Source organism: Schistocerca piceifrons, chromosome 5 (genome assembly GCF_021461385.2).
Source record: "Schistocerca piceifrons isolate TAMUIC-IGC-003096 chromosome 5, iqSchPice1.1, whole genome shotgun sequence".
Classification (NCBI taxonomy): Eukaryota; Metazoa; Arthropoda; class Insecta; order Orthoptera; family Acrididae; genus Schistocerca; species Schistocerca piceifrons.
Window position 1 is genome coordinate 72,849,659 of NC_060142.1, and position 27,141 is coordinate 72,876,799.

At 43.7% G+C, this 27,141-nt stretch overlaps 1 protein-coding gene across 1 annotated transcript in view; it reads right to left on the minus strand.

Annotated features, from left to right (window-relative positions):
* The window catches only part of LOC124799218 (UDP-glycosyltransferase UGT5-like), a 177,621-nt gene that overhangs the window by 86,739 nt on the left and 63,741 nt on the right, over window positions 1-27,141 (minus strand). The window contains exons 3-4 of the mRNA XM_047262754.1: window positions 8,834-9,088; window positions 602-922 (exon numbers count right to left, since the gene is read on the minus strand). Of these exons, the coding sequence (XP_047118710.1) occupies window positions 602-922; window positions 8,834-9,088 (576 nt within the window). The remainder of the gene's footprint in view (window positions 1-601; window positions 923-8,833; window positions 9,089-27,141) is intronic.

Below are 27,141 nucleotides of genomic sequence, written 5' to 3' on the forward strand. Positions count from 1 at the left end.
CTTCTACTGTTGTACTTGTGAATGTTCCTATAGTTTTCAAAGTCAGATGAATTCCTGAAGACAAATTTCTGATGTGAATAAAGGTACTGTGCGGATGTGTTTAATATTCCCAGTTGCTTAAAGAGATGCATGCTAGGTGTATGATATGAACCCATCACATTATTTTCATTACTTCCTTCTGTGCAATGAATAGTTCTTGCCTTAGTGATTTGTTATCCTTGGGTATTATTCTCTAAGGAATCAGTTCATGGAAATATGGAAAAATGCGTTAAATTACTGGCTTTGATATTCCCCAAGTTGGTAATTATTCCTCTGGCAAAATTAGCCAAACATAAATGCTTTAGCTGATCCACTATATGGTTCTTATATTTTTTCCCATCAGTATGCACACTTAAGAACTTAGAATTATCTACCCTCCACATTATTCTCTGGTGGTATAGCAGGTTAATAAAAGTTGGAATATGCTAATGGTGCTGAACTGGATGACCTGCGTTCTTTCAGTTGCCCATACACTGGCCCATCAAGAGTAACTTGAAGCAAATAATTCTGATCAGAAAAGAAGCTCATCCCCCAGAAGTGAATGCCACACCATGCTACCCACCTGTGGCAGAGGTTTGGGCTCTGGAACATGCAGACCAGCAACTTCTATGAGGGCAGGCACCCTGGGGATGACTTGGTCGATGCTCCAGTGGGTGTTGAGCAGCACAAGGCTGGCGTTGCGCACAATCTGGTGCGTAGGCGGCACTCCTGGACCAAAGACGTCATGCACCAAGGCGTCCACCTGCCTTTCCGACAACCAGCGGTAGCCCAGACGTGTGTAAACATATGCCAGCGAGTGCTTCAGACGCTGCCAGAATGTGAATGGTGCAATGGCGTCTGAATTGAACGACTCCGTGTACGCTGGGTGGTCTGGGTTCCCCACCTGTTCCGGCAAAAAAACATTTCTCACAATAGTTCATATCACAGTTTCCATATTTCACAAGCGAAATACACTCAGGAGCAACTGAATTAGAGACACCTTCTTGTATCTCAGCGTGATGGCAACTGAGACTTCAGTATTGAGACTGCACAGCTGCTGACATACAGTGCGACTGATGCTAAAAGCACATGCAACGTGATGAACAGTGCCCTAAACTACAGTGTATGGCTAGTGTATAGGGACTAGAGATCAGAAATGAGTTCGTTAAATTTGCTTTTTACTCTCCAGTGGACTCTATGGCATCATCTTCAAACTTATCATCTTTGTATGGTCAGACACTCAACAATATCCACCACTGCCCATTTAACTAAAAACTTATCACAAGAGTCTATTTACAGGTACAAATGGACTATGACAACTCGTGTGTGCGAGAATTTTTTTTTTTTGAAAGAGTGCTGTAAATTTATTAAACAAGAATACAACCTTACTGTTTGCACTGGACAACTTTTTTATATTTTCCATCTGAAGTCTGGACAACAGCATCGAACTTTCACCATACATCACTCTCACTCTTATGGGGCAAATTTTCAACTGTATATATAGCATCACGTAATTTTGGACTTACAATCTTCAAGGACTTACAAAAGACAGCTTCATTAGAGGCCATCTTATCCAGAGACTCAGTGATTTCTGCCCTGTCAGTGCTAACAATCACAGCAAGATCGTGCACTTAACTTCTGTGCTGGATAATGGCTTTACACTCCCGCACATTTTAATAGGGGGAACAAGTCGAAGAACAGAAAGCGACCATAGTGCCATCACTGTCAGACTCGTCATACTCAGGGGACTAAAGGAGGAAGTAAGGAAGCCAGGATAAAATTGGTGTAAAAGTGGCGTCTTGATTTCTAACGTATGCATCCCTCAACATTGGACTCGTAGCTGCTTCATTCCTGATCTCTAATAGGGACTGGCTTCAGCCGTCCAAGAACATTTCAGACCACCAAGCAGCCAGTGGCTTCACCGCAAACAATCGAGGAAATCTGCTGTTACCTGTAGACTTGGATACATACAGCATTAGTTCAGTGAAGGACTCTGCTACTGCATACAGTAACCTGGTTTTGAAACCTTCAACATTCTAGTAAAACGATCTTGCCCTGTTTTGGACCCTAAAGAACTTTCACTTTCCATGGACAGCTTATGAGCTATTTCATCTGCTGCACTGTGATCTTGTACAATAAATCAGTGCATCTGTCAATTACAATGCTGAATACTTCACACCTTCTGCACAGGGCATCGAACTTACGATGACAACCACAGGTCTCGCGATGGACTTCACAAGACGTCTAAAGCTGTAGCCTTACTTCCTAATCCCAAATCTGTGAGCACAGCTCATAGACATAGGTCTGACCTGGATCAAGGAGCGCCCGTCTCACTCATCCCCATCCCACATCTTCTCAATGTGTGATAGGTCAGGCGATCTGGAGTGCAAAAAAAGCATGCTCCTATCAGTGGTGTGCTCCTCAAATATACGAGTCAAGTATTTTACAATTACACCACCTCACTTGGAGGTTAAAAACAGGACAACAGATCAGCCATCAGGATTACACAAGCTTACATGATCTCTGACTTTAAGACTCAATGGAGGATGAGAGCCCGATCAGAGTCTCTTAACATCATACCAAAGAATCAAGGAAAACCTGGGTACGTTTCTGGGAAATCTCCCTCCATGCAGTTTACCAGCAAGTCAATCAAGCATAAACCATGGACGATAGGAGACTGTGACAAACACGTCGCAGAGCTAGAATGTGAGGGAATATGCAGCCCAGGGAAGCTGACGTAATCGTCGATCTTTGAATAGGCAATGAAATTCGCATCAGACAGTACAAACTGCTGAGCTAGATGGGTTCACATTTGCAGCAGTGCTCCCACACCAAGCCAAACTGTGGGTGGAGCTGCACAGTTCATCATGGAGATGTGGATAAGAAGACATCCACCCTCATTACATGGAGCGGTCATGTCTCTGCCTGGCTCTCCTCCACCTATCAGGTCGACACAGAATTCTAGTCCTCCAGCATAGAGCCAAAACTGCATGAGAAGCTGTTCAGTTTGTCACATCTGTCTGGACAAGATAGCAGTCATCTCATTCTGTGGCCATATAGTCCAGATATTTTCTACGAATCCCTTCTATTGATTAGGTCAATACATGCATCATCACAGCTGCTGCAGTTTCACAGCACTGAACCAACTACGAGAGTGCAGCTGTATAATTCTTCATGACCATGTGACCCAGATGGCAGGTGTCCCATTCTATGGTTTCACTGCTTGGTCCAATACATTTCAGTCCATCAGATTCTTATGAAAAACTGTGTAATATAAGCATGCAAAATATCCAAGATACTTTCGATGTGCCCACTAGCCAGAGATCAGTCATACTGTTGCATTCAAACCACTCGCGTGACTTTGCCACTGATCATGTCTACTGGCATTGGCTTTCATATTACCACTTCATCTGATAACTCTTCGTTCAATCATCTTGGTGTAGCATCGACCTTTCTAGCAGACGTGTCCTCCATAATATATGGGACACAGCCTACAAATAAGAGCATCAGGCCCAACGTGGTCAATTTTACACTTCACAGACGCCGCACCTGACAAGGAGTATGCTATGCAACTGCGTTACATTACACAAATACTTCACTACCGGACATTCATCTACCAAACCTCAATATAAGCAGGCACACGGCATATGGCTCTGAGCACTATGGGACTTGACTGCTGAGGTCATCCGTCCTCTAGAACTTAGAACTACTTAAACCTAACTAACCTAAGGACATCACACACATCCATGCCCGAGGCAGGATTCGAACCTGCGACCGTAGCGGTCGCGCGGTTCCAGACTGGAGCGCCTGGAACCGGCCGGTTTAGTCATCATACACTGTATTTTTGACTATACCGATGTCTGAACACAGATCAGTGCAAGTGAACGAGGAACTACGCTAACGAGCCAAAACATTATGACCACCTACCCAATAACGTATTTGTTTGTCCTTGGAACGAAATACATCACTGACTCTGTGAACCCAGGATCTGGCAGAGTGCTGGTAGGTTTGTGGAGGTTGTGGCTTTAGATGTCTACGCACAGATCATGTAATTTGGTATGGGTTCCGTAAGATTTACATCAGGCGAATTTGGTCACTGAGACGTCAATGTGAGTTCGCTATAATGCTCCTCAAACCACTGTACCATGGTTCTGGCTCTGAGACATGGACAATTACACTGCTGAAAGATGACATCACTGTCAGGGCAGATATCAGGTATGAAAGGATGCAAGTGGTTCTCAATTGTTAGTGTGTCTTCAATTACTACCACAGGTCAAATGCAAGCGCAGCAGAATGTCTCCCACAGCATAATACTGCTCCCACCAGCCTGCATCTGTGGCGCATTGCACGTTTTGAGTCGTCATTCACCTGTATGACGGCATTTGTGGAGACGACCACAGAACAAGAGTAACAAAAATGTGATTCACCCAAAGAGCCGACACGTTTCCATTGATCGACAGTCGAATCCAGATGGTCCTGTGCCCACTGCAATCGTTATTGACGACGTCGTTGGACCAACATGTGAAAACATAGGGTGGTCTGTTGTGAAGCTCCATATCCAACAACGTATGATGAACAGTGTGCTCTGAAACACGTATGCGTGCGCCAGTGTTCTTTCGGCAGAGATGCCACAGATCACCATCTACCCTACTTTACAGAGCAGACAAGCCTCCGAACACCACGTTCTGTGAGGAGTCTTGGACGCCCAACCATTTAGCGCTTAGTGGTAATTTTACTGTCTTACTACCTCTTTCTGCAGATGCTCACGACAGTAGCACGTGCTTATTCGACCAGATTCGCCGTTCTCGAGGTACTCGTTCACAGGCTCTGCGATATAATAAGCTGTCCTTTGTGAAATAATTTCCCCATTTGCAGCCCCCTAGTGTGATCCCCGTCCATGACTGCTCTGCTTACGTATATTTGTTACTGCGTCACATGCCCGCGACCCCACCGGGTGGCATACAACATTACGGTGGGATGTGGTAATAATGTTTTGGCTGATCAACATATGTTACCATACACAGTCTTCATACCCCAGTGAAATACTGTGGAACTTCTATTATCCCTTTGAGTCTCAACAATATGAAAAGACAAAGTTATAAAATTTTTCATAAAAGTAACCTTTTTTATCATAACAAGAAATGAATACAATAAGAAATTGCCAAAATAAATGATCAATTGAGGTGGTTTCACTTTGGAACCACTAGGACATACAGTTTTCAGTCACTCACCATTTCATGTGATACATTTTAAAGCAAATTTGTTTTTTTACTAAAGAAAATCCCACATCTCGAATCTTACGTTAATTCAAAATGCTTAAAACAAATTGTAGCTCTAAAAAACAAGCAAAAATGATCCGAAAATTTGCTACATTTTGTATTAAAACTACATACTACTCCAGCGATTTCATTTGAAGCCACTCCAAGCAGAATTACTAACATAAATTACATTATAATAGCTCAAGATATACTTGTGTATTGTGTATGGTATACTGAACTGGGGACCTAGAAACGACGGAGAGGCTTTGCCCTGCTGCAGCCCTCAGTGGTTGACAACCCCACAGCAGGCCACAGCAGTCCACCCGCCCCACCGCCGTCCCACACCGAACACAGGGTTATTGTGTAGTTCGGCCCCCAGAGGACCGTCCGGGAACGTCTCATTCCAGACGAGTGTAACCCCAATGTTTGCGTGGTACAGTAATTATAGTGTACGCGTATGTGGAGACTGCTTGCGCAGCAATCGCCGAGATAGTGTAACTGGGGTGGAATAAGGGGAACCAGCCCGCATTCGCCGAGGCAGATGGAAAACTGCCTTAAAAACCATCCACAGACTGACCAGCACACTGGACCTCGATACTAATCTGCCGGGCGGATTCGTGCCAGGGACCGGCAAGCCTACGCGCTCGGGAAGCAGCGTGTTAGACCGCGCGGATAGCCGGGCGGGCAAGAAATACTTTTACTGTCAATGATCTCCTCAATATGGACATTACAAAAAGAACCGCACGTCACAGTCTCCTATAATCACCTAGCAGGGTCTCCGGAGGGACTGTTGCTTTGAGCACCATAAATGGCTGCCACAATGCACTACATTCGTAGAAGTACCTCAGTGTACCACTAGATGTCTCTGTCTTTCAACAATATTGTTTTAATGCCAAAGGAACTAGTAAAAAATGGCTCTGAGCGCTATGGGACTTAACGTCTGAGGTCATCAGTCCCCTGGAACTTAGAACTACTTAAACCTAACTAACCTAAGGACATCACACACACCCATGCCCGAGGCAGGATTCGAACCTGCGACCGTAGCGGTCGCGCGGTTCCAGACCGTAGCGCCTAGAACCGCTCGGCCACCCCGGCCGGCGGTACTAGTAATTCAATAATAATAATAATAATAATAATAATAGTAATAATAGAGCTCGTATGAAAAGATATAGGTGTTAATTCTTTCCACACGCTATACGAGATTGGAATAGTAGAAAATTGTGAAGGTGGTTCGATTAACCATCTGCCATGCACTTAAATGTGATTTGCAGAGTATCCACGTAGATGTTGATGTAGATGAAGAATAAAGTGTTGGTTTCAGGTAGAAACTACTGGTACTCAAAGGGTTAATAACTCGATGTAAATTGTTGCTAAACTGTGTCGTCATGTATTTTGCCCTTAGCTGATGCTTTACACTGTTTCGCCATGCGCTGAACTTGTACAGCTGCCATTTACAAGGAAACTACCTTATAACAACAGGACGTTCTCTTTCTGCCACATTTATGTATTTGTCACCAAGTGTATTGGATGAGCAAGATGACGAGATGTACATTTGGCTCCTTTACATAACCCAATTTTTCATTCATTTGGGCTACTTTCAGGGGGTGCTATAATTATACACAAACTTTAGTGTATATGGATATTAGATCTGATGTGTTGACCATTTGCAAAGTGACTGTCTCAGATGAAACTCTGAGAGGTTAAAAAGTACTAGAATTTTTTCCTAAGGCACACGTAGTTTACTCACCATGACAGTCAGAAAACTGAGGGGAAATACACTGACAAGCCAAAACATTGTGACCACTGCCCTACGCAGGGCTGAATGCCTCCTGGTGGTGTTGCGGACACGTGACACAGTAAGGAAGGAATGTATGCGGAAGACAGACGAATGGGCAGTCATTATAGCGAAGATACGGGACACAAATGTGGAAATCCACTGATGCAAGTAATTTTGACAAAGGGCATATTGCTGCGGCTGGAAACGAAAATATCTGAAACGGCTGTTTGCGTACTACTGTCGTGAGCACGTATGGAAAGTAGCTGGAGGAGGGTGAAATAACGCGTAGACTGTATGGTACTGTACGTCCATGTCTCTTCACAAAACGCAAAGGTCGGAGGACCCCACACTGTGTAACCCAGTGTAGGCAGCGATCTGAGGCATCTGGCGACAGAACACAGTGCTGGCACAGACACAGGTGTTTCGGGGCACACCGTATTCAGGCCATTGTTGAACACGGAGCTCCACATCCCTGTGTGTCCCTGTATTGACCCCATAACATCGTCAGAAACGCGCTGTTCAAGCTATATGTGGTGTAAGTTCGAGAACCTCTTGTCGACCCCTATTCAATAGTCTGGGAATTCTGACATTGCTCTCACAGTATATATTTTCTTTTATGTCGTTTGTTGTTAGCAATATTAGCCTACTCCCAAGAGTTAGCAGCTTTCACTCAATTAATACTAGGCAGAAATCCAATGTGCATGTGGAATGCACTTCCTTGACTCTTGTGCAGAAAGGAGTGCAGTGTTCTGCTGCATCCACTTTCAATAAGCTACCACAGGAACTCAAAAATCTTAGCAGTAGCCCAAACTCTTTTAAGTCTAACTGAAGAGTTTCCTCATGGCTCACTCCTTCTATCCTGTCGAGGAGCTCCTGGAAGAGCTAAAAAATTAAGCAAATTCTAGTGTTACATTGTTGATTTTCTTTATGTAAACTTACGACTGGTCGCCTGAATATGTTTTTTTATATTTCATTTTATCTGTTTCTACTATCGTGTTATAATTTCATGTATTGACTCGTTCCATGACCATGGAGACTTCTCCTTAATTTGGTCCCACGGAACATTGAATAAATAAATAAAAATAAATAAAAAGTTACGATTTGGGTGGGCACAGCATCACTGAGTTTTCACTGTGGAACAATGGCGATGTGTCGCCTGTCGAATGAGTCACATTTCTTGTTACAACAGGACGATGGTTCGGTATTTACACGCCGTCATCCAGGCGAATGGCTGCACGAAACATCAACCACTCCACAGGTGCTGGCCGGTGAGGGTAGAATCATGCTATGGGCTACACTGAGTTGGGCTTCCTTGGGAACTGTTGTGGTAATCGAAGGCATCATGACAGCAGTAAAATGCATGAACATATTGCGAACCATGTGCTTCGCTTCATGCTTGAATGGTGTCCCCTACAATGGTGTCTCTTCCTGTAGAATAACTGCCTGTGTTGCAAGATCAGAAACGTGCTACAGTGGTTTGAGGAGCATTATAGTGAACTCACACTGATGTCTCGCGGAGTACACGTGTCTGGTCTGTACCCATTGGAACGCATATCGGGAGCCAACTGAGTGTCCATTAAACCACCATTCCGTAATTTGCGGGTATTGCTTGACTTGTGCGTAGACATTTGGTGCCACATACTTCTGTAATCCTGTCAAGGACTTACAGAGTCCATACCAAGCAGAATCGCTGCTGTATTGTGTTTGCATACTGGAGCAACATTACTAAACAGGTGGTCCCAATGCTTTGGCTCATCGGTGTGAATCTCAAATGACGCACCCTGTCGTGTGTCCAGGAGAAGGGGAAGCTGGTGGCGACGTTGATTAGCGGCGCGCCCAGGTGGTGCGCGAAGGCAGCCGTGCAGTCTGTGAAGTGGATGTCGGTGATGACCAGGTCGTAGCGGCCGCCGGAGCGCACCAGTTGCCGCGTCTGGGGCTGCGACAGCGCCTCCCTGCAGCCTTCCACGTTGCCCAGCCAGCTGGAGGCGTAGCCCCGCACGATTGACCGCAGCGCAGGGATCATGTCCGGTGATTCCTGGGCGTGAAAATGAGGTTTTGTCAGAGACAGGTGATGGATAAACGCTCAACAGACGGAGTCTGTACCTGACGATGAGGTCTGCACTGTTGTGTTGTGCATCAGGTGAAAACTGGATAGCACGGTCAAGAGCTAAAGTGAACCGTGACACAGGAGGTAGGTTCTTTCCATCTCTGATGTTTCTCTTCCCCAAATATTATTATTTTTTCCGCAAATTTTGTGATATATTCGATGTTATACACTGATAAGTCAAAACATTATGACCACTGCCAACCGCGGCGTTGGATGTCGCCTGGTGGTGTTGCGGGCACGTGACACAGTAACAAAAGTACTGGGTGATCAAAAAGTCAGTATAAATTTGAAAACTGAATAAATCACGGAATAATGTAGATAGAGAGGTACAAATTGACACACATGCTTGGAATGACATGGGGTTTTATTAGAACCAAAAAAATACAAAAGTTCGAAAAACGTCCGACAGATGGCGCTTCATCTGATCAGAATAGCAATAATTAGCATAACAAAGTAAGACAAAGCAAAGATGATGTCCTTTACAGGAAATGCTCAATATGTCCACCATCATTCCTCAACAATAGCTGTAGTCGAGGAATAATGTTGCGAACAGCGCTGTAAAGCATGTCCAGAGTTATGGTGAGGCACTGGCGTAGCATGTTGTCTTTCAGCATCCCTAGGGACCTTGGAGGCCAAGCATGACGAAAGTGGCGGCTGAGCACACGATCATCACCAAACGACGCGCGCAAGAGATCTTTCACGCGTCTAGCAATATTTTTGTTTCTTTTTGGTTCTAATAAGACCCCATGTCATTCCAAGCATATGTGTCAATTTTTACTTCTCTATCTACATTATTCTGTGGTGTATTAAGTTTTCAAATTTATACTGACTTTTTGGTCACCCGGTATGTAAGCGGAGCAAACACGGATGGGGGATAATCCTGGCTGAGATGGGGAAATCCGTTGAGATAAGCGACTTTCACAAAGGGCAGTTTATTGTTACGCAGAGCCTGTGAACGAGTATCCCGAAAACGGCTGAGCTGGTCGAATGATCATGCGCTACTGTCGTTAGCATCTACGCAAAGAGGTAGAAGGACAGTAAAAACTACCACTAGGTGCTAAATAATTCAACGTCCACGACTCTTCATAGAACGTGGCGTTCGAAGGCTTGTGTGCTCTGTAAAGTAGGATATGTGGTGATCTTGGCATCTCTGCCGAAAGAGCACAGTACTGCTGCTGGCACAAATGTTTCGGATCACACCGCTCATTGTGCATTGTTGAACATATCGCTCCGCAGCAGACCACCCCCAGGTCTTCACATGTTGACCCAACGACATCAGTTACGATTGCAGTGGGCCCAGGACCATCTGGATTCGACCGTCGATCAATGGAAACTTGTCGGCTCTTCGGGTGAATCACACTTGTGCTACACAAGGTCGATGGCCGTCTCCTTAAACGCCGTCATCGAGGCGAAACGTGCAGCGCGTCACGGCCCCAGGCTGGTGGGAGCAGTATTATGCGATGGGAGACATTCTCCTCCACTTGCATGGGATCTGTGGTAGTAAACAAAGACACGCAGACAACTGCGAACCGCCTGCGTCCCTTCGTGCTTAATGTCTTCCCCAACAGCGATGTCATCTTTCAGCAGCGTAATTGTCCGTGTCTGGGCACCAGAAACTTACTACAGTGGATTGAGGAGCATTATAGTGAACTCACGTTGATGCCTCGGCGACAAAATCACAGGACCTGTGCGTACGCATCTAAAACCAGAAACCTCCGCAAACCTACCAAAAAACTGTCGGATCCTTGATACGCAGAACCAGTGACGTATTTTGTTCCAAAAACAGACAAGCTGTTGAACAAGTGGTATAATCAGCACCTAGAAATATGAAATACTGACACTATTCAACTTAACTTTGTTACCTGTTATACATTGTTTCGATTACCAGAAGTGTATCGAACTAGCTGGTTTGCCTAAAAATCGTGTTAATTACAAAACAACATTAATTTCAAGTTTTGTCATTATTGTTCATATGTAAACATCCGCACAGTTAATAACTTCGTGATAAAGTAAGCCAAAAATCTGTATAAATACATAAAGTATTCAAGTAACCAGTACCAAAGATACCTTAGTAGCACATGGGCTCAATTAATTTCGAAGCAATTAACATCGGTAGGTAAGACAGTATTACTAAAATAGGGTCCCATATTTAGGCAAACGAGACAGTGTAACTCTACAGAAATTATTACTGTATCTGAAAGTTCATCTTTAAAAGAATACGCATTCTCTGTTAACTTACTCAGAAATGTGAATTTTTAATTGTAACTTGTGAAAAACTGGCAAAAAATAAAACTTATATAAGTAGCAAGATGGAATCCATGTTACTTCTGCTGGAGTTCAGTCTGCGATGTGTTCTGAATGGACCTACATCGGTGCGTGTTCATATGGGGAAATGTACCGCAGTCAATTTGGTACAGATTAAAAGACAGAAAATGTACCACGTTTTACCTAAATTTCGCATCTGGGAGATTAAATATTTTAGTGACTATTTTAAATGATTAATTTGTCTCTGGATATGTAATTGTTATCCTGGGCGGTGTTATACTTTAAAAATGGTTATCAGGAATGGAGGTAGGTCATGAACGAGATTGTTTTCAAAACCGATACTTACTGTGCATACTTTACTCATTCTGATATGATTGTCTGCTTGGGAGGACAGTGTAATGAGGGACTTGCACAGTGACTGTGTTAATGATTTACTCGCCTCATGTGAACAATTCTGACTGATTCAGGTATGATTACGTTACAGCATTCGAACAATATTATAGGTCATTAACTCCTTTATCTGTACCGTAATTAAAGGATATAAGAATCTAACTGGCTGCAAACAGATGTTTGTATAGCATACAAGTGCAGTTAAAGTGTGTAAACTGCAATTATAGTCTGGACTACTTTTTCAAAGAATTTCGATGGAGGTGCTGCTATCGAGGCTAACCAGACAGAGAAGATGATTTAGCTACAAACAAAGTCAATTTTGCACTATTTTTCCATAGAACTTACCATTTCATTGCAAAAAAATGATTTTTTAAGTGTAGTGTCGAATGAAGTCAGTAGTTTAATTAACTCATTAAACCTATTGGCCTCAGAAAGAGCTGCCTTGAACCAATTCCACAATAACCTTGTTTTATAATATTCACGGTTTCATGGTGTATCTTTAAAGTTTAATAGTTTTTATAAAAACGGGATAACTGGTATTTGAGTTTCAGTATTTTAGAGGGAACGCGCGAAACTTTATGCATGTAGTCCTGTTTTCAGATTTGGGCCCTGGACAAAACCAAAGTTGGTGCTAACTTTTTTAAAAGTACCTCAAGCTTCTGACCTAAAAATAGGAAACATCAGTTTAAAGTTCTCATTCATTCTTACCTAGCAATGGTGATTTTAGTATAAACGAAAAAGCTAGAAAAAAAAGAGCTGTCCACTTAGAACTTGTGCAAAATAACGTGACCCATGTGCAGAGACGCATTGTCGTTACCAGCACTGGACGACTGCACACCTTTCATTAGAGCAGGGGCTGTTCTCACCCGCTGAGCTGCGCAAGGCCCCCTAAACGATCAAACTTGTTTGTCAAATTCGCTATTACCTAGCCTCGGATTTGTCAAACAAGCCTTTACACGTACCAACAAAGTTTGTCGATTTAACCTGACTTTTGAGCAGACTCTGTTCGTGTATGCTGTTCTTCTGGCACTAGAGGGAATAGCTACAAACGCAGGAAAAACATTCGTAGCACTGACTTTGGCATAGCGTTTAAAGACAAGGAAGAAGAAGAACGCTGGTCCAGGAATGGTTTGAGATTAAAGAGAAGTATACGCGTGAAAATCTGTTAAAGAAAGTGTTACACTTAGAACATGATGATTACATCAACTTTCTAAGAATAGACAGTGAAACTTTCAAAAACTTGTTTTGAGTGACTTCGTCCTCGCGTTGAAAAATAAGACTCAAATATGCGAAAATTTATTCTCTTCTTCTTGGTCCCTTAATGGCACTTCATTAACGTACGCAACATGGGAACACATACCCTAGATCGCGCGCTCAGGGACCGGAGAACTTTGATTTTTGTTTTTTATTTAATTGACCTCCCGGTTGTATATTGTGCATAGAAGACTGATTTTCTTCTTAACCTTCTCCTGTGTAATATATGGCTGAGAACGACGTAAAAACTCTCTCATTTTGTTAATTACCAGGGCTGCTTGTTTATATCCTTGACTGCAGTTTCCATAGTTGTGGAAACTCGCGATACATTGAGATAAATTGTAATAAAACTGTTTTTCACTAAACTTATGCGGTGAAACATTAACACAAACAACGTCTGCACGTTGTCAAATTTTCCGTAAATCAAAATTCATCTCCAACACGCCAAACAGCAATGTGCATGCTCCAATACTTGGCAAACGTAGCGAAGTTTTACAAACTGTCTGATCGTTTACGAGGGCCTTTAGAAATGACCGGCTCAGTTGTGTGTGTGGTGCCTTTTTTTCCGGTGCTCTGTTCAGAGCCCACGGACTTGTCGATTTACTGATCACGAGTAAACCCCTGACTCTTCAAAGAAACAACTCCCATGTTCTGATTATAAATGAGTTAGCCTGTTAAATATTTGACGTTACGCACGTAAGCGAGAAAAGTTTTGAAAATGTTTGAAATTATGTTTCAGGACTGTCTGAAGGCGCTAAGTGCTCTCATTATCAAACACTGGATGACTATATTCAGGACAATTTACGGTCCTTTTCAAACAAAAGTTTGTGACGCCATATCTCCTGAATCTTTGTCGTACAATGACAAAATTTTATAGGTATATTCAGTGTTATATTTGAGTACTGTATGCAAAAAGTATTGCTAACAGAGTTCGTAGTAAAAAAGAAACAAATTAAAACGTCACGCCCGATGCGGCAGTTTCACTGCACGAAAAGCGAAAAATGTAGCAAGCGAAAAACTTTTCCTTTCGCAGTTTTGTGGATGGAGCCAGAGAGAAAATGTTTCGTAAAAGTTAGAAATTATGCGTAAAGTTCGCTGGAAGTCAGTAGGTGCTCTCATTTTTAAATAAGGGATGAATGAAGTCCAGACGTAATACTCTAATACTCACACATGATTGCTATGTTGAACCATTCACATATGATTATACCCCATAATGACTCATTATGTCAGCATTTTATATTTTTAAATTCGATCACTAGTTACGCGAAATATTGAAAATCAAACTTTTTTGCCCCTCTAAGCCGTTAAATGGGCAGCCTGCAACTGTATCCGTGTTCCGTGCCCCGGGGTACTTGCTTAGTGATAACCAGGACGTCCCAGGAGGAATGTTCAGGGTTCAGGGACGTGAAAAGAGCGCGCATTTGAAGCAAAAAACTTCATATGGACATTTATGTCCTATTCCAAATAGATAGAACACACTTTCCTTTTTGTTTTTTGTTAGAGGCGCACTTACCCTGATAACTGGACGGATAAAAGCAGTGCAATTAACTGGCCACCAAGATCTACAGACTTTGCGCCATTCAGTTTTTGTTTATGGGGTTGGACGAAGTCTAAGGTACGCTATGTGATCAAAAGTATACGGACACCTGATAGAAAATGACTTACAAGTTCGTGGCGCCATCAAGATAACAGCTTCCACTCTCGCAGACATACGTTCAGTCAGGTGCTGGAAGGATTTTTGGAGAATGGCAGCCCATTCTTCTGGGAGTGCTGCGCTGAGGAGAGGTATCGATGTCGGTCGGTGAGCCTTGGCACGAAAGCGGCGTACCAAAACATCCCAAAGGTGCTCTATAGGATTCAGGTCAGGACTCTGAGCAGGTCAATCCATTACAGGAATGTTATTGTCGTGTAACCACTCCTCCACAGGCCGTGCACTATGAACAGGTGCTCGATCTTGTTGAAAGACGCAGTCGCCATCCTCGAATTTCTCTTCGACAATGGGAAGCAATAAGGTGCTTAAAACATCAGTGTAGGCCTGTGCTGTGATAGTACCACGCAAAACAACAAGGGGTGCACGCCCCCTCCATGAAAAACACGACCACACCATAATACCACCGCCTCCGAACTTTACTGGCTACACACGCTGGCAGATGACGTTCACTGGGCATTTGCCATATCCACACTCTGCGATAGGATCGCCACATTGTGCACAGTGATTCGTCACTCCACACAACGTTTTTCCACTGTTCGATCGTCCAGTGTTTACGCTCCTTGCACCAAGCGAGGCGTCGTTTGGCATTTACCGGCGTGATGTGTGGCTTATAAGCAGACGCTCGACCATCAAATCTAAGTTTTCTCACCTCCCGCCTATCCGTCATAGTACTCGCAGTGGATACTGATGCAGTTTACAATTCCTATGTGATGGTCTGTATAGATGTCTTGTTATTACACATTACGACTCTCTTCAACTGTCCACGGTCTCTGTCAGTCAACAGATGAGGTCGGCCTGTCAGTATTGTGCTGTACGTGTCCCTTCACGTATCCACTGAACTATGATATCGGAAACAGTGGACCTTGGGATGTTTAGGAGTGTGGAAATCTCGCGCACAGACGTATGACACAAGTGACTCTCAATCACCTGACCACGTTCCAAGTCCGTGAGTTCCGCGGAGCGCCCCAGTCTGCTCTCTCACAACGTCTAATGACTACTGACGTCATATGGAGTACCTGCCAGTAGGTGTCAACACAATGCACCAAATACGAAAAACGTATGTTTTGGGAGGTGTCCGGATACTTTTGATCACATAGTGTATATACGCCAGATGAACTGCTTGTTCCTATCAGGGAATGTGCAGAGGCACTCAGACCAGCGACACAATATGTTCTCGAAACAGTGCACAAATGCAGTGCATTGGATTTGACGATGGGGTATTCGAACAATTCTTGTGAAGACTGTACATCAGCTGTAAAATTATGTGGACGATAACGTTTGGACGCGAATGCGTTAAAAACACGTATTTTTCAAATGATACTTCGTAAAGCGCATGTTGTATTGTGCGCTGATAACTGTACATACGTGCATGTGTAAATCCGACAATATACTGAGTAATACACACATCGAAAAAAGTTTTGCATTACCCCAGTTCCCTGAACTCCTGAAGATAGACGTTCACTGTGGATATTGGATCACAGTCCCTGTGACCGTTGAGAGATGTCACTAAACTCGCCCAAAGATATGAACAATCATGCATGAGCGGCGCCTATTAGACGGAGGGGATCCGACAGCCGATCAGTTCCAGTCATTCCACCAGGAAGGAGGTACACGGCTCGTGTTGTCAGTAGTTCAACCATGCGTACACGGTCAACACCGCGGTTCGATCGCGTCCGCATTGTTACTTTGTGCCAGGAAAGGAAGTGTCCAGGCGTCTCGGAGTGAACCTGAGCGATGTTGTTCGGACATGGAGGAGATACAGAGAGACAGGAACTGTCGATGACATGCCTCGCTCAGGCCGCCCAACGGCTACTACTGCAGTGGATGACCGCTACCTACGGATTATGGCTCGGAGGAACCCTGACAGCAACGACACCATGCTGAATAATGCTGTTCGTGCAGCCACAGGACGTCGTGTTATGACTCAAACTGTGCGCAGTAGGCTGCATGATGCGCATCTTCACTCCCGACGTCCATGGCGACACCATGCAGCGCGGTACAGATGGACCCAACAATATGCCGAATGGACCGCTCATCGCGTTCTCTTCACCGATGAGTGTCGCGTATGCCTTCAACCAGACAATCGTCGGAGACGTTTTTGGAGGCAACCCGGTCAGGCTGAACGCCTTACACACACTGTCCAGCGAGTGCAGCGAGACGGAGGTTCCCTGATGTTTTGGGTGGCCATATGTGGGGCCAACGTACGCGACTGGTGGTCATGAGAGGCGCCGTAACGGCTGTACGATAAGTGAATGCCGTCCTACGACCGACAGTGCAACCATATCGGCAGCATATTGACGAGGAATTCATCTTCATGGGCAACAATTCGCGCCCCATCGTGCACATCTTGTGAATGACTTTCTTCACGATAACGACGTCGCTCGACTAGAGTGGCTAGCGTGTTCTCCAGACATGAACCCTATCGCACATACCTGGGATAGACTGAAAAGGGCTGTTTATGGACTACGTGACCGACCCACCAACAACTCTATCAGATCTGCAATGAATCGCCGTTGTGGAGTGGGACAATCTGGACCAACAGTGCCTTAATGAACTTGTGGATAGTATGCCACGACGAATACAGGCATGCATCAATGCAAGAGGACGCGTTACTGGGTATTAGAGGTACCGGTGTGTACAGCAGTCTGGACCACTACCTCTGAAGGTCTCGCTGTATGGTGGGACAACATACAATATCTTGTTTTCATGAGCAATAATAAGGGCGAAAATGATGTTTATGTTGATCTCTATTCCAATTTTCTGTACAGGTTCCGGAACTCTCGGAACAGAGGTGATGCAATTTTTTTTTATGTGTGTACATAAAATAAATAACAATGCAAATTAAATATGTTATGTCTCAGAAACCATTCGTAATAGAGCATATGTGTACACAAAGTGTTTTATTTCTAAACATCGTTTTCGTCATATTCCTGAAAAGTGGCAATTCTTCCTGGGACACCTCGTAAATATTGGCACATGGACGTACCCAGAGGAAGGGAAGGCACAGGGAGAGCATCTACCTACCCGCAGGCAGGCTCATCCCCCCCCCCCTCCCCCACAAAGGATTTCATATGCCTATGTACACCCTTTGACATAAAACTCGACCGGCGGCCGGCCGCTGCAGAGGCAAAGTCCGTGCTGATCGCGACATGGGACAAATAAACTGGCCAACTCGCTAATTCTCAAAGTCCGGCTATCTGCACAATCTGGCAACACTGTAGACTGCGGCACTTCCTGGAGGAAGTCTTGTCCCATATAAGAGATACTATACACTGTTTACCCCCGTGGTATAGCGGTACCGTGCGTTGTTTCTGTCTACAATGTCTGTGGATCGAAACTATCTGGCGCAAAAAAATTTTTATAGCCTCTTCCAACTAAATGCTGAAGACGTGAATGTAATGGTAATGCAGATTCAATCTATTTCACTTTCTATCACACCGATAACAAACTTTTATCCAGTAGCCATTTTGCGGCAGATTTCTCGCAGAGTGTCCTCCTCTGGACGCCGCATGCGGCAAAGCTCCGGGATCCATTTGCTGGCTACTGGCAGCGGCCGTGGCGACAGCAGCGGCGCTGCACTCCCCCGTTCTTTATCGAAAGCGCCTGCTACCGGTCATCGCTTTTGATGATTTAAAACGCTTTATTATAATTAAATGTTGCTCCATAGAAGATTACTACGATTTCCATTCTCGCTCGAAAGCAACAGAGACTGACGCCCTGATTAGTAGATGGGTACTGTATTACATTAATCGGCAAGAGCTGAGTATGGCCCGAAATTAATTTTATAGACTTAGACGAAATTAAACCACATCACTGCATTCGATGAATTTATAAATGCTTCATACCTCTTTCTTTTCCTTTCAAACTCAATTATTTGTGCAACTTTTGGCCAATATTCGGATGTTTTCGTCAAGACAGAGTGAGCGTCTGTGGTAGAAAGTGTATTATAGTTCTTGTTTCATTCCTTACGGTAAGTCCATGCGATAAACTGTGTGAATACCTTGCAATGCATGCTCTGTAGCAGTGCAGGAACACTGCACGTTTGGAGTCCCATGTATGGATTCATGAAATATTTAACGTTGATCGGAAGTGATAGTTAAGGTCCTCAGATTTAAACCAGAAAAAGTTATCGATTTTGAGGTTTCATAGAATGGAAAGGAATTGCTAACGCCGGCGTCAGAAAACGTCTACAGTTAAATGCTATTGCAAAATTTATAAGAGAGTAACTATATTTATCAACATGTTCACTTCATAAACAACCTCCTGACATGTTAGACCCATATGGCGAACAAAGCTCAAATTCGAATCGCTGACAGTAGGTTTGAATATTTTCAGAAAATAGTTTACAGTGAAGCACCTTGGCATTTGCATGCAGACATCCATGATATTAACATAATTTACTAAGTCGAAATTGCAAGAAGATTTATGTGTAAAGGCATTCTTCAGATTTAGCAGTTTGCAACTCCATTAGTTAAAATGGAAAATAAAACGTTCCGTTCAGCGGCCTTCACCGAGATCCGAACTGCCATTTCATATCGCATCAGCATCGCTACGCATAATGGAATCGCTGAGCTAACGACACATTGGCGACAACAGGCGGACTATAGGCTTTGCGATATTGCCTGAGCCTCAAAACGCAACATTAAACACACAAACAGGTGTTACTTATGTGAAAAATGCCGTTCTTAGAGTCCAGAAATTAAATATACTTTCTAAGTGTCTCATCATACGAGTCTTCGATGTGAAAAACGAATTCCAAGTGAATTTAGCGACGCAATGCCGGGCTACACCCGGAAGTAAATGCACTCGCACTGTGTTGACAAATACTTGCTACGACGCTGCCAATTCTCAGCTCTATTATGAAACAGCTCTTTAGCGAAATGCTTGTCGTGATTGTCCGATCCGGCTCTTCAGAGGGGAGACGCGTGCGCACGTTTAGTTTTTATGCGGCGTTCTCCCCTGATAGTTTCTGACGTCGCCTTGTGAGGCATACAATTATCATTAATCCAGAATGAATTAAGTTTCAGCTTCCGGCGTGGAAGAAGGCTGTTGACGCCGACATTATACCATTACAACGCAGGGAAAGCAAAACGGATGATTCAGTGTTTCTCATTCAGCATAAAGCATGTGAGATAATTTTCCGTATCGTTCATAATCATCTCAAAATACAAACGAAGTAAAAGTACATCGAAAGCTTATTTTAATTGAATATAATGTAAGATATCAAACACTTTGCACCTCGGTGACGAATGTATCCACGTGCAATCTTTTGCAGCATACATATAGAACGTCATGATTACCAAGGGAATGAAGAAATATGTTGGTATGGATGGAAGCAAGAAGAGAAGCAATCAACAGATATTGGATTCCACATGGCATTCATTTCATTTGAGATTTAAGAAGAGGTAAACCGGGATATTACTTTCGTTAAAACGAAAGGTATGCCGCACATATGGAGAACGAGGAAGTCTGTGTCTTCATAAGTTTCCTCCTTGAAATGTGTATGCTCTCTTATATACTAAGTAGCCTGATCATTGTTTCCGTGGTGTTATCCTCTTGTTTGGCCCCTAAACGATGAACAGGTTCCAAATGCATGTCCCTGCATGAAAGTAGTTGTTCGAACCCTTCCTGAGTTATTTTTTTTTGTGTATTTGCTTGGAATTCATGATGCAGGCCCCTGTGCCTTCCCCCCCCCCCCCCCCCCCTGCCATCGAGGGTTAGGTCTCCAAACTAAAACCGTTTTTTATCCACTGGCATAATTTATTCAGACAGAATCAGCACAATACATCAAACAAAGCCTTCCATTTGCAGATGCAACACTCTAACCAGCAGCTGACCCAAGGGTAATTCACGGTCATGGTCCGAAATTAGCAGCTCTCTGCTACTGTGGCATACTCTGTGCTACATTTTTGATTTTGCAGCATCAGTTTATCTGGTAACACTGTTAAATCAACAGGAGTAGTTGCAGAGTTGTGCCAGCATATCTGACCTCCTATCGACATCTTCACGTATCTCACTTCTCCTGAAGCTTCGATCACGAGATGCCGAAGTAAATGAGTGTTTCCTTCATGGCGTAACATTCATTATTCCCTTCTTTCATAGCCACTCTCCATGTGCATCGATACCAAATAGGGATGTGAAAACTCTTCCGAGTGAGAGAATGACAATAATAATCGTAACAAGAACAAGCAAGTAATGAATGAGGTTTATTGCAATGCAGAACGAGAATAGCTGTAAAATTGCCTTGATTAAAAATTATATGACAAAGAAACAAATTGTTTTCATGTTTAATATTCCGTAGGCGCATGCAAATATATTAATTGGTTTACGATTTACAGATTTTATGGTCTTAGTCATAACAGCAACGCTGCATACACGAATTGTTGTAAATGCAACACATTGAGCGATCGAGCACGTGTAATGTCCGTAGAGAATATCTCGCTATAAAACAAATTTCTTTCTTCTATAGATCTTTGTCAGTGGAAAGATAGAAAAAAAGAATTGTATAGTGAAGGCTAGCAATCGTTTTGAATAAGCGAAGCAGATTAGCTTTACAACCATGCAACAGAGTCGAACAGTTCAACTGGCTGTTGCACTGCATTGAACAACTTACATCCCACCTCATCATTACCAAAGCATAGGAGGATGGCGTATTCTGAAAGAAGTCCTACCTGCGTCTTATAACTGACGCCTTAAACTACATTCTGATCCCCGTCCCAGTACCCTCCCCTTGTCAATGTAGGTTTTTGTCAAAAGCTATCAGCAAAGGATTTTTTAATGTGGAATCCTCCGAATAATTTATAAACCTGCAGCTTAGACTACACAGCCAATGCAGTTGTCGAATTTTTTCACAGTATGGAAATTCATAGTATTAGTCAGAAGTATTTAATTTCTAAGTTAATGGATGATCATTTCTTTACAGGACCATAGCCCGATTCATAATAGCAGAGCCGTCCAGAACTGGTTCCAAGGTCAGCAGAGAATAAAACTTCTTCCTTTCGTGCCAAAATCACCAAACCTAAACCCCACTGAAAATATGTGGTTCAAAAATGGCTCTGAGCACTATGGGTCTTAACATCTGATGTCATCAAACCCCTAGAACTTAGAACTATTTAAATCTAACTAACCTAAGGACATGAGAAACATCCATGCCCGAGGCAGGATTCGAACCTGCGACCGTAGCGGTCGCGCGGTTCCAGACTGAAGCGCCTAGAACCGCTCGGACACATCGGCCGGCGGAAATATATGGGCGGACGTTACGAGGTCCTTACCACATGGGTCAACGAAATTCAGAAACTCTGTGGGAAAATATAGAGGATACATGGTGGGAGATAAACGCTCATCACAATCTCTCGATGAATTTAGCCTTATCATTTCCCCGACGCCTTCGAGCAATCATAGACAACGAGGGAGGATGGGTAGAGTACTGAAAGAAAAATAAAAGCCAAACCAGTTGCAAGGTCCTGAAGTGTTCCGGAAACCTACTAATGCTAAATGGTCCATGTGAATTCTCATTAAATGTGTCACTGCGTGATTCTTACTCATAACAACTACTAATTAAATTCTTTACTCAAAGAAATGAATAAACAAATGTACGCACAAAGGATAAATGTTTAATTTTGTAGTATTAACCCCAAATTTGGTACACTGTTAATCACCCGACTGTGTTCAAAGAAAATACGCAAGTAACAGGAATCGTAACTGGGCCTGCATAGTAACTCCTCCGTTCTGTAAGCTACACTCCTGGAAATTGAAATAAGAACACCGTGAATTCATTGTCCCAGGAAGGGGAAACTTTAGTGACACATTCCTGGGGTCAGATACATCACATGATCACACTGACAGAACCACAGGCACATAGACACAGGCAACAGAGCATGCACAATGTCGGCACTAGTACAGTGTATATCCACCTTTCGCAGCAATGCAGGCTGCTATTCTCCCATGGAGACGATCGTAGAGATGCTGGATGTAGTCCTGTGGAACGGCTTGCCATGCCATTTCCACCTGGCGCCTCAGTTGGACCAGCGTTCGTGCTGGACGTGCAGAACGCGTGAGACGACGCTTCATCCAGTCCCAAACATGCTCAATGGGGGACAGATCCGGAGATCTTGCTGGCCAGGGTAGTTGACTTACACCTTCTAGAGCACGTTGGGTGGCACGGGATACATGCGGACGTGCATTGTCCTGTTGGAACAGCAAGTTCCCTTGCCGGTCTAGGAATGGTAGAACGATGGGTTCGATGACGGTTTGGATGTACCGTGCACTATTCAGTGTCCCCTCGACGATCACCAGTGGTGTACGGCCAGTGTAGGAGATCGCTCCCCACACCATGATGCCGGGTGTTGGCCCTGTGTGCCTCGGTCGTATGCAGTCCTGATTGTGGCACTCACCTGCACGGCGCCAAACACGCATACGACCATCATTGGCACCAAGGCAGAAACGACCCTCATCGCTGAAGACGACACGTCTCCTTTCGTCCCTCCATTCACGCCTGTCGCGACACCACTGGAGGCGGGCTGCACGATGTTGGGGCGTGAGCGGAAGACGGCCTAACGGTGTGCGGGACCGTAGCCCAGCTTCATGGAGACGGTTGCGAATGGTCCTCGCCGATACCCCAGAAGCAACAGTGTCCCTAATTTGCTGGGAAGTGGCGGTGCGGTCCCCTACGGCACTGCGTAGGATCCTACGGTCTTGGCGTGCATCCGTGCGTCGCTGCGGTCCGGTCCCAGGTCGACGGGCACGTGCACCTTCCGCCGACCACTGGCGACAACATCGATGTACTGTGGAGACCTCACGCCCCACGTGTTGAGCAATTCGGCGGTACGTCCACCCGGCCTCCCGCATGCCCACTATACGCCCTCGCTCAAAGTCCGTCAACTGCACATACGGTTCACGTCCACGCTGTCGTGGCATGCTACCAGTGTTAAAGACTGCGATGGAGCTCCGTATGCCACGGCAAACTGGCTGACACTGACGGCGGCGGTGCACAAATGCTGCGCAGCTAGCGCCATTCGACGGCCAACACCGCGGTTCCTGGTGTGTCCGCTGTGCCGTGCGTGTGATCATTGCTTGTACAGCCCTCTCGCAGTGTCCGGAGCAAGTATGGTGGGTCTGACACACCGGTGTCAATGTGTTCTTTTTTCCATTTCCAGGAGTGTATTTCTTTTCATTCTGTCTTACTTTCAGCTCTCAAAACATAATAACGGTATTACCAGTAACATACAGGATAAAATTTCCTAACAGCTGATCTTGTAACAGCACATAGTAAGATATTTTACTTGCTATGGTTTCTCACCCACGGGAAGGAATGGATGATAGCCCACAATGCATGATTCATAATGTCACAGCAACACACTATCACTCTTATTACCATTGAGCAAAGCAATGATCGTATCTCCACGCGGACCAGTACTAGAAAAATTCTAACTTCTTCAATCATACCTCTCATTTATTGACGTGCCTCGATGTTAACTAAGTCCTGCGTGGCTGGAAAGTTCACGCGGTCGCGATTCCGAAATTTACGTTCCCCTCATATTAGCGCGCGGCACGTTATTTCAACTGAAAAAATGCCCTCCACAAGTTACCTATACTGATTTCCTAATTATACGTCGGCACCATTAAATAATATACCATCCAAAGCCTCCCCTCGAAAAGATACATAAAAACACACACAGAACTTTTCACAGTATTTCTAGTTCGTCTATAGCGTGGATAACATGGCAACACGAATTACTATTACGCTGTTTCCCCTTCTTTTAATTCAGGAAAGCCATCTCAGTGATTCCCACGCACCTTTCAAATCCCGTTGTACTAAAAATCAGCTTCACACGTAAATTTCTACTGACTCATTCCACAAAAGGTGACTCCTTATTCTTTCATATTAAATTAGCAACCTTGCCATTATCCAAGAATTTCAGAAACTCGTCAAATTACAAATTAAAACACACACAAGCTACAAATGGCTTCTTTGAAAACTAATTCTTCCAGATCAAAATTAAGAGCATTACTTTCTACCATGAATTTCTGTTAGCAGCTTGATTAGTTAAAGCCACGAGATAATATTTTCCTACAGTTCCAGATCAGATTTTGAAACAAACTAACCAGAATCATCAATTTAAATTGACCATTACTAAAAAGAATTATGGTAAATCAACACATTCCTACTTATAAACTAATGGTTCCTAGCTCTCAGTCATCCGCTCTTCATCATTTTCTTCATCAGCCCCATGTGGTGTCTTTAGACTATAATAGCTCGTCACATGTATCCTATTTGTGTCGTACCTGCTTTACAATTGAATTCTAACACTTTACTGTTCACCGAATTACTCAATCGAAATATCAAATTCCGTTAACTTTCAAGTGATTCTTAGCGGTCGCAACATAGTATTCTCACATTTGCCTATCTTTTACCTGTCTATAAACAATTTGGTTCCCTCAAAAATGTTATATTAAATTAAATATACTCTGAAAGAGAATGTTACCACGTAAGGCGGAACATTAGAGCCTTAAGTAACTCATTCCTTTCCCTTTGCGGAGAGCATTTTGCTCCGCCACTTCCTCAGTCCATCCGGTTGCTTCAGTCGTCCCCAGGCAAGCGCCTTTCCCTTACCACGCAACCGCTCTCTCCCTGCCTACGGCGAGGGTGGTGTGCACCCTGGCCAATCAAGGCTCCAGAATTTCAAGCATTTGAAACTCCTGGCTGTCTTCTCCCCAGCACACAGTGAAATCTGCCCTCGCTTTTCTACACAATGAGCTTAACGTAAGAATACAGACAAACCTAGCCCCCTTCTCTCCAATGTCAGAGACAGACCTTTACCTCAGAAAACTCTCATGTCACTGCATATCGATACATCATTGCCTTCCCATGATTCTAATAATTTCGTTTCAATATTCACTCCCATTCTATCCACAATGCATACTATTTACCTTGCTCTCAACCCAATCGTGGACTGTTTAGGATAAGATAAGTGGGAAAAGTGGGTTTTCATACATTATATCAAAATAATAAACTCATCCAGTTGCTCTGATCAATTTCCTAAACACAGCAGGTTGGTTCAATAAAAATCAATAGCTCAGATCGAGCGTCTGATAACAGATACCCGATACTTGACGTAGCAAGATATTCTAGCAATTACATGTGGATAGTAATTCCCGTGCGAATAGGCTGATATTTTTGAAGTACAGCGCCTTTGGGCTATCAGGAAGTAAATTCGGAGGAATACGGACAAATTCAGGGCGCTGCGTTGACGGTGCCCACGCTCGATATGATGAGCCTTCTGCTCTTACTGTTATTTTGCTTCTTTCGTTCTGAGGTGTACCACGAAATAAAGTTATCATCCGCTAAACTATTTTCGCTTCTATTCGAAAAGCTTCTTGAGTAGTCCCGCAGTGAACATTACCTAGAGATGATACTTGTAGTTTTTGAAGCAAAGGCATATGTTTAAGGATAACGAACTGTAGTCGAAGTTAAACCAGATGAAACTGAAGGAATTAGGTTATGACATGCGACAGCGAGAGTGGTAGCCATTGTTTGGTATGTGAGAAGCAAGAAACCTGAGGCCTTCAGTAGTAAAATGTATGTAAAATTCAATAACAAGAAATCCTTTTTGATGGGGTAAGAATGCTAATATCATATACATCTGACGCTCAGGAAACCTTATCTGAAAGTATATGACAGGCATCCTGCTATTATGTTATGTCGCTTGCTTTCAGTAGACATATAGATAACCCATGGTAGAGCTTTCTAGTCATCTGAATCACATAAATGGGAATAACAGTCAGAGGATTATTTCTAAATTGTAGGCACATGGCCACACGACATATCTAAAATTTGGGAGCAGACTCTCTCGCGATAGATTGGATGTCTGGATCCTATCATGAAATATTTAGGCTACGAAAACACGTTCTTCTTGCTGTCAGCGTGGTCCAGACTGCAATGTTGTAGGAATCATTTGGCAACCCTGTTGGCATAACAATGATTTGCAGCTGTGGGATTGATTTATCCTGCTAAATTCACCTGACATTTTCTTGTCATCTGTATGAAATACTGTGAATATTCCCTCTGATGATATCTTATTTAGTAATATTTTGTGAGTACAAGGTCATTTCATGCAGAATCTATCCCTTGTCTCATCCTTCACGTTGTGAGTTATCAGTTATCTACTGCAGCCACGATTATGGCAATGAGAGAGTTTATGCAGGAATTCCTTGGCATCATAGTTGTAAAGTAGTGACTTTATAAAACGGTAGTTGCCTCCGAAAGCAGTTCCAGGTTTGCTGCAAAAGATATGTCTTATCAATTCCTTTCGGTAAGTTTTAAATCAGGTGCTACCTGTCACATGTAAGTGTGTCCTAGCAA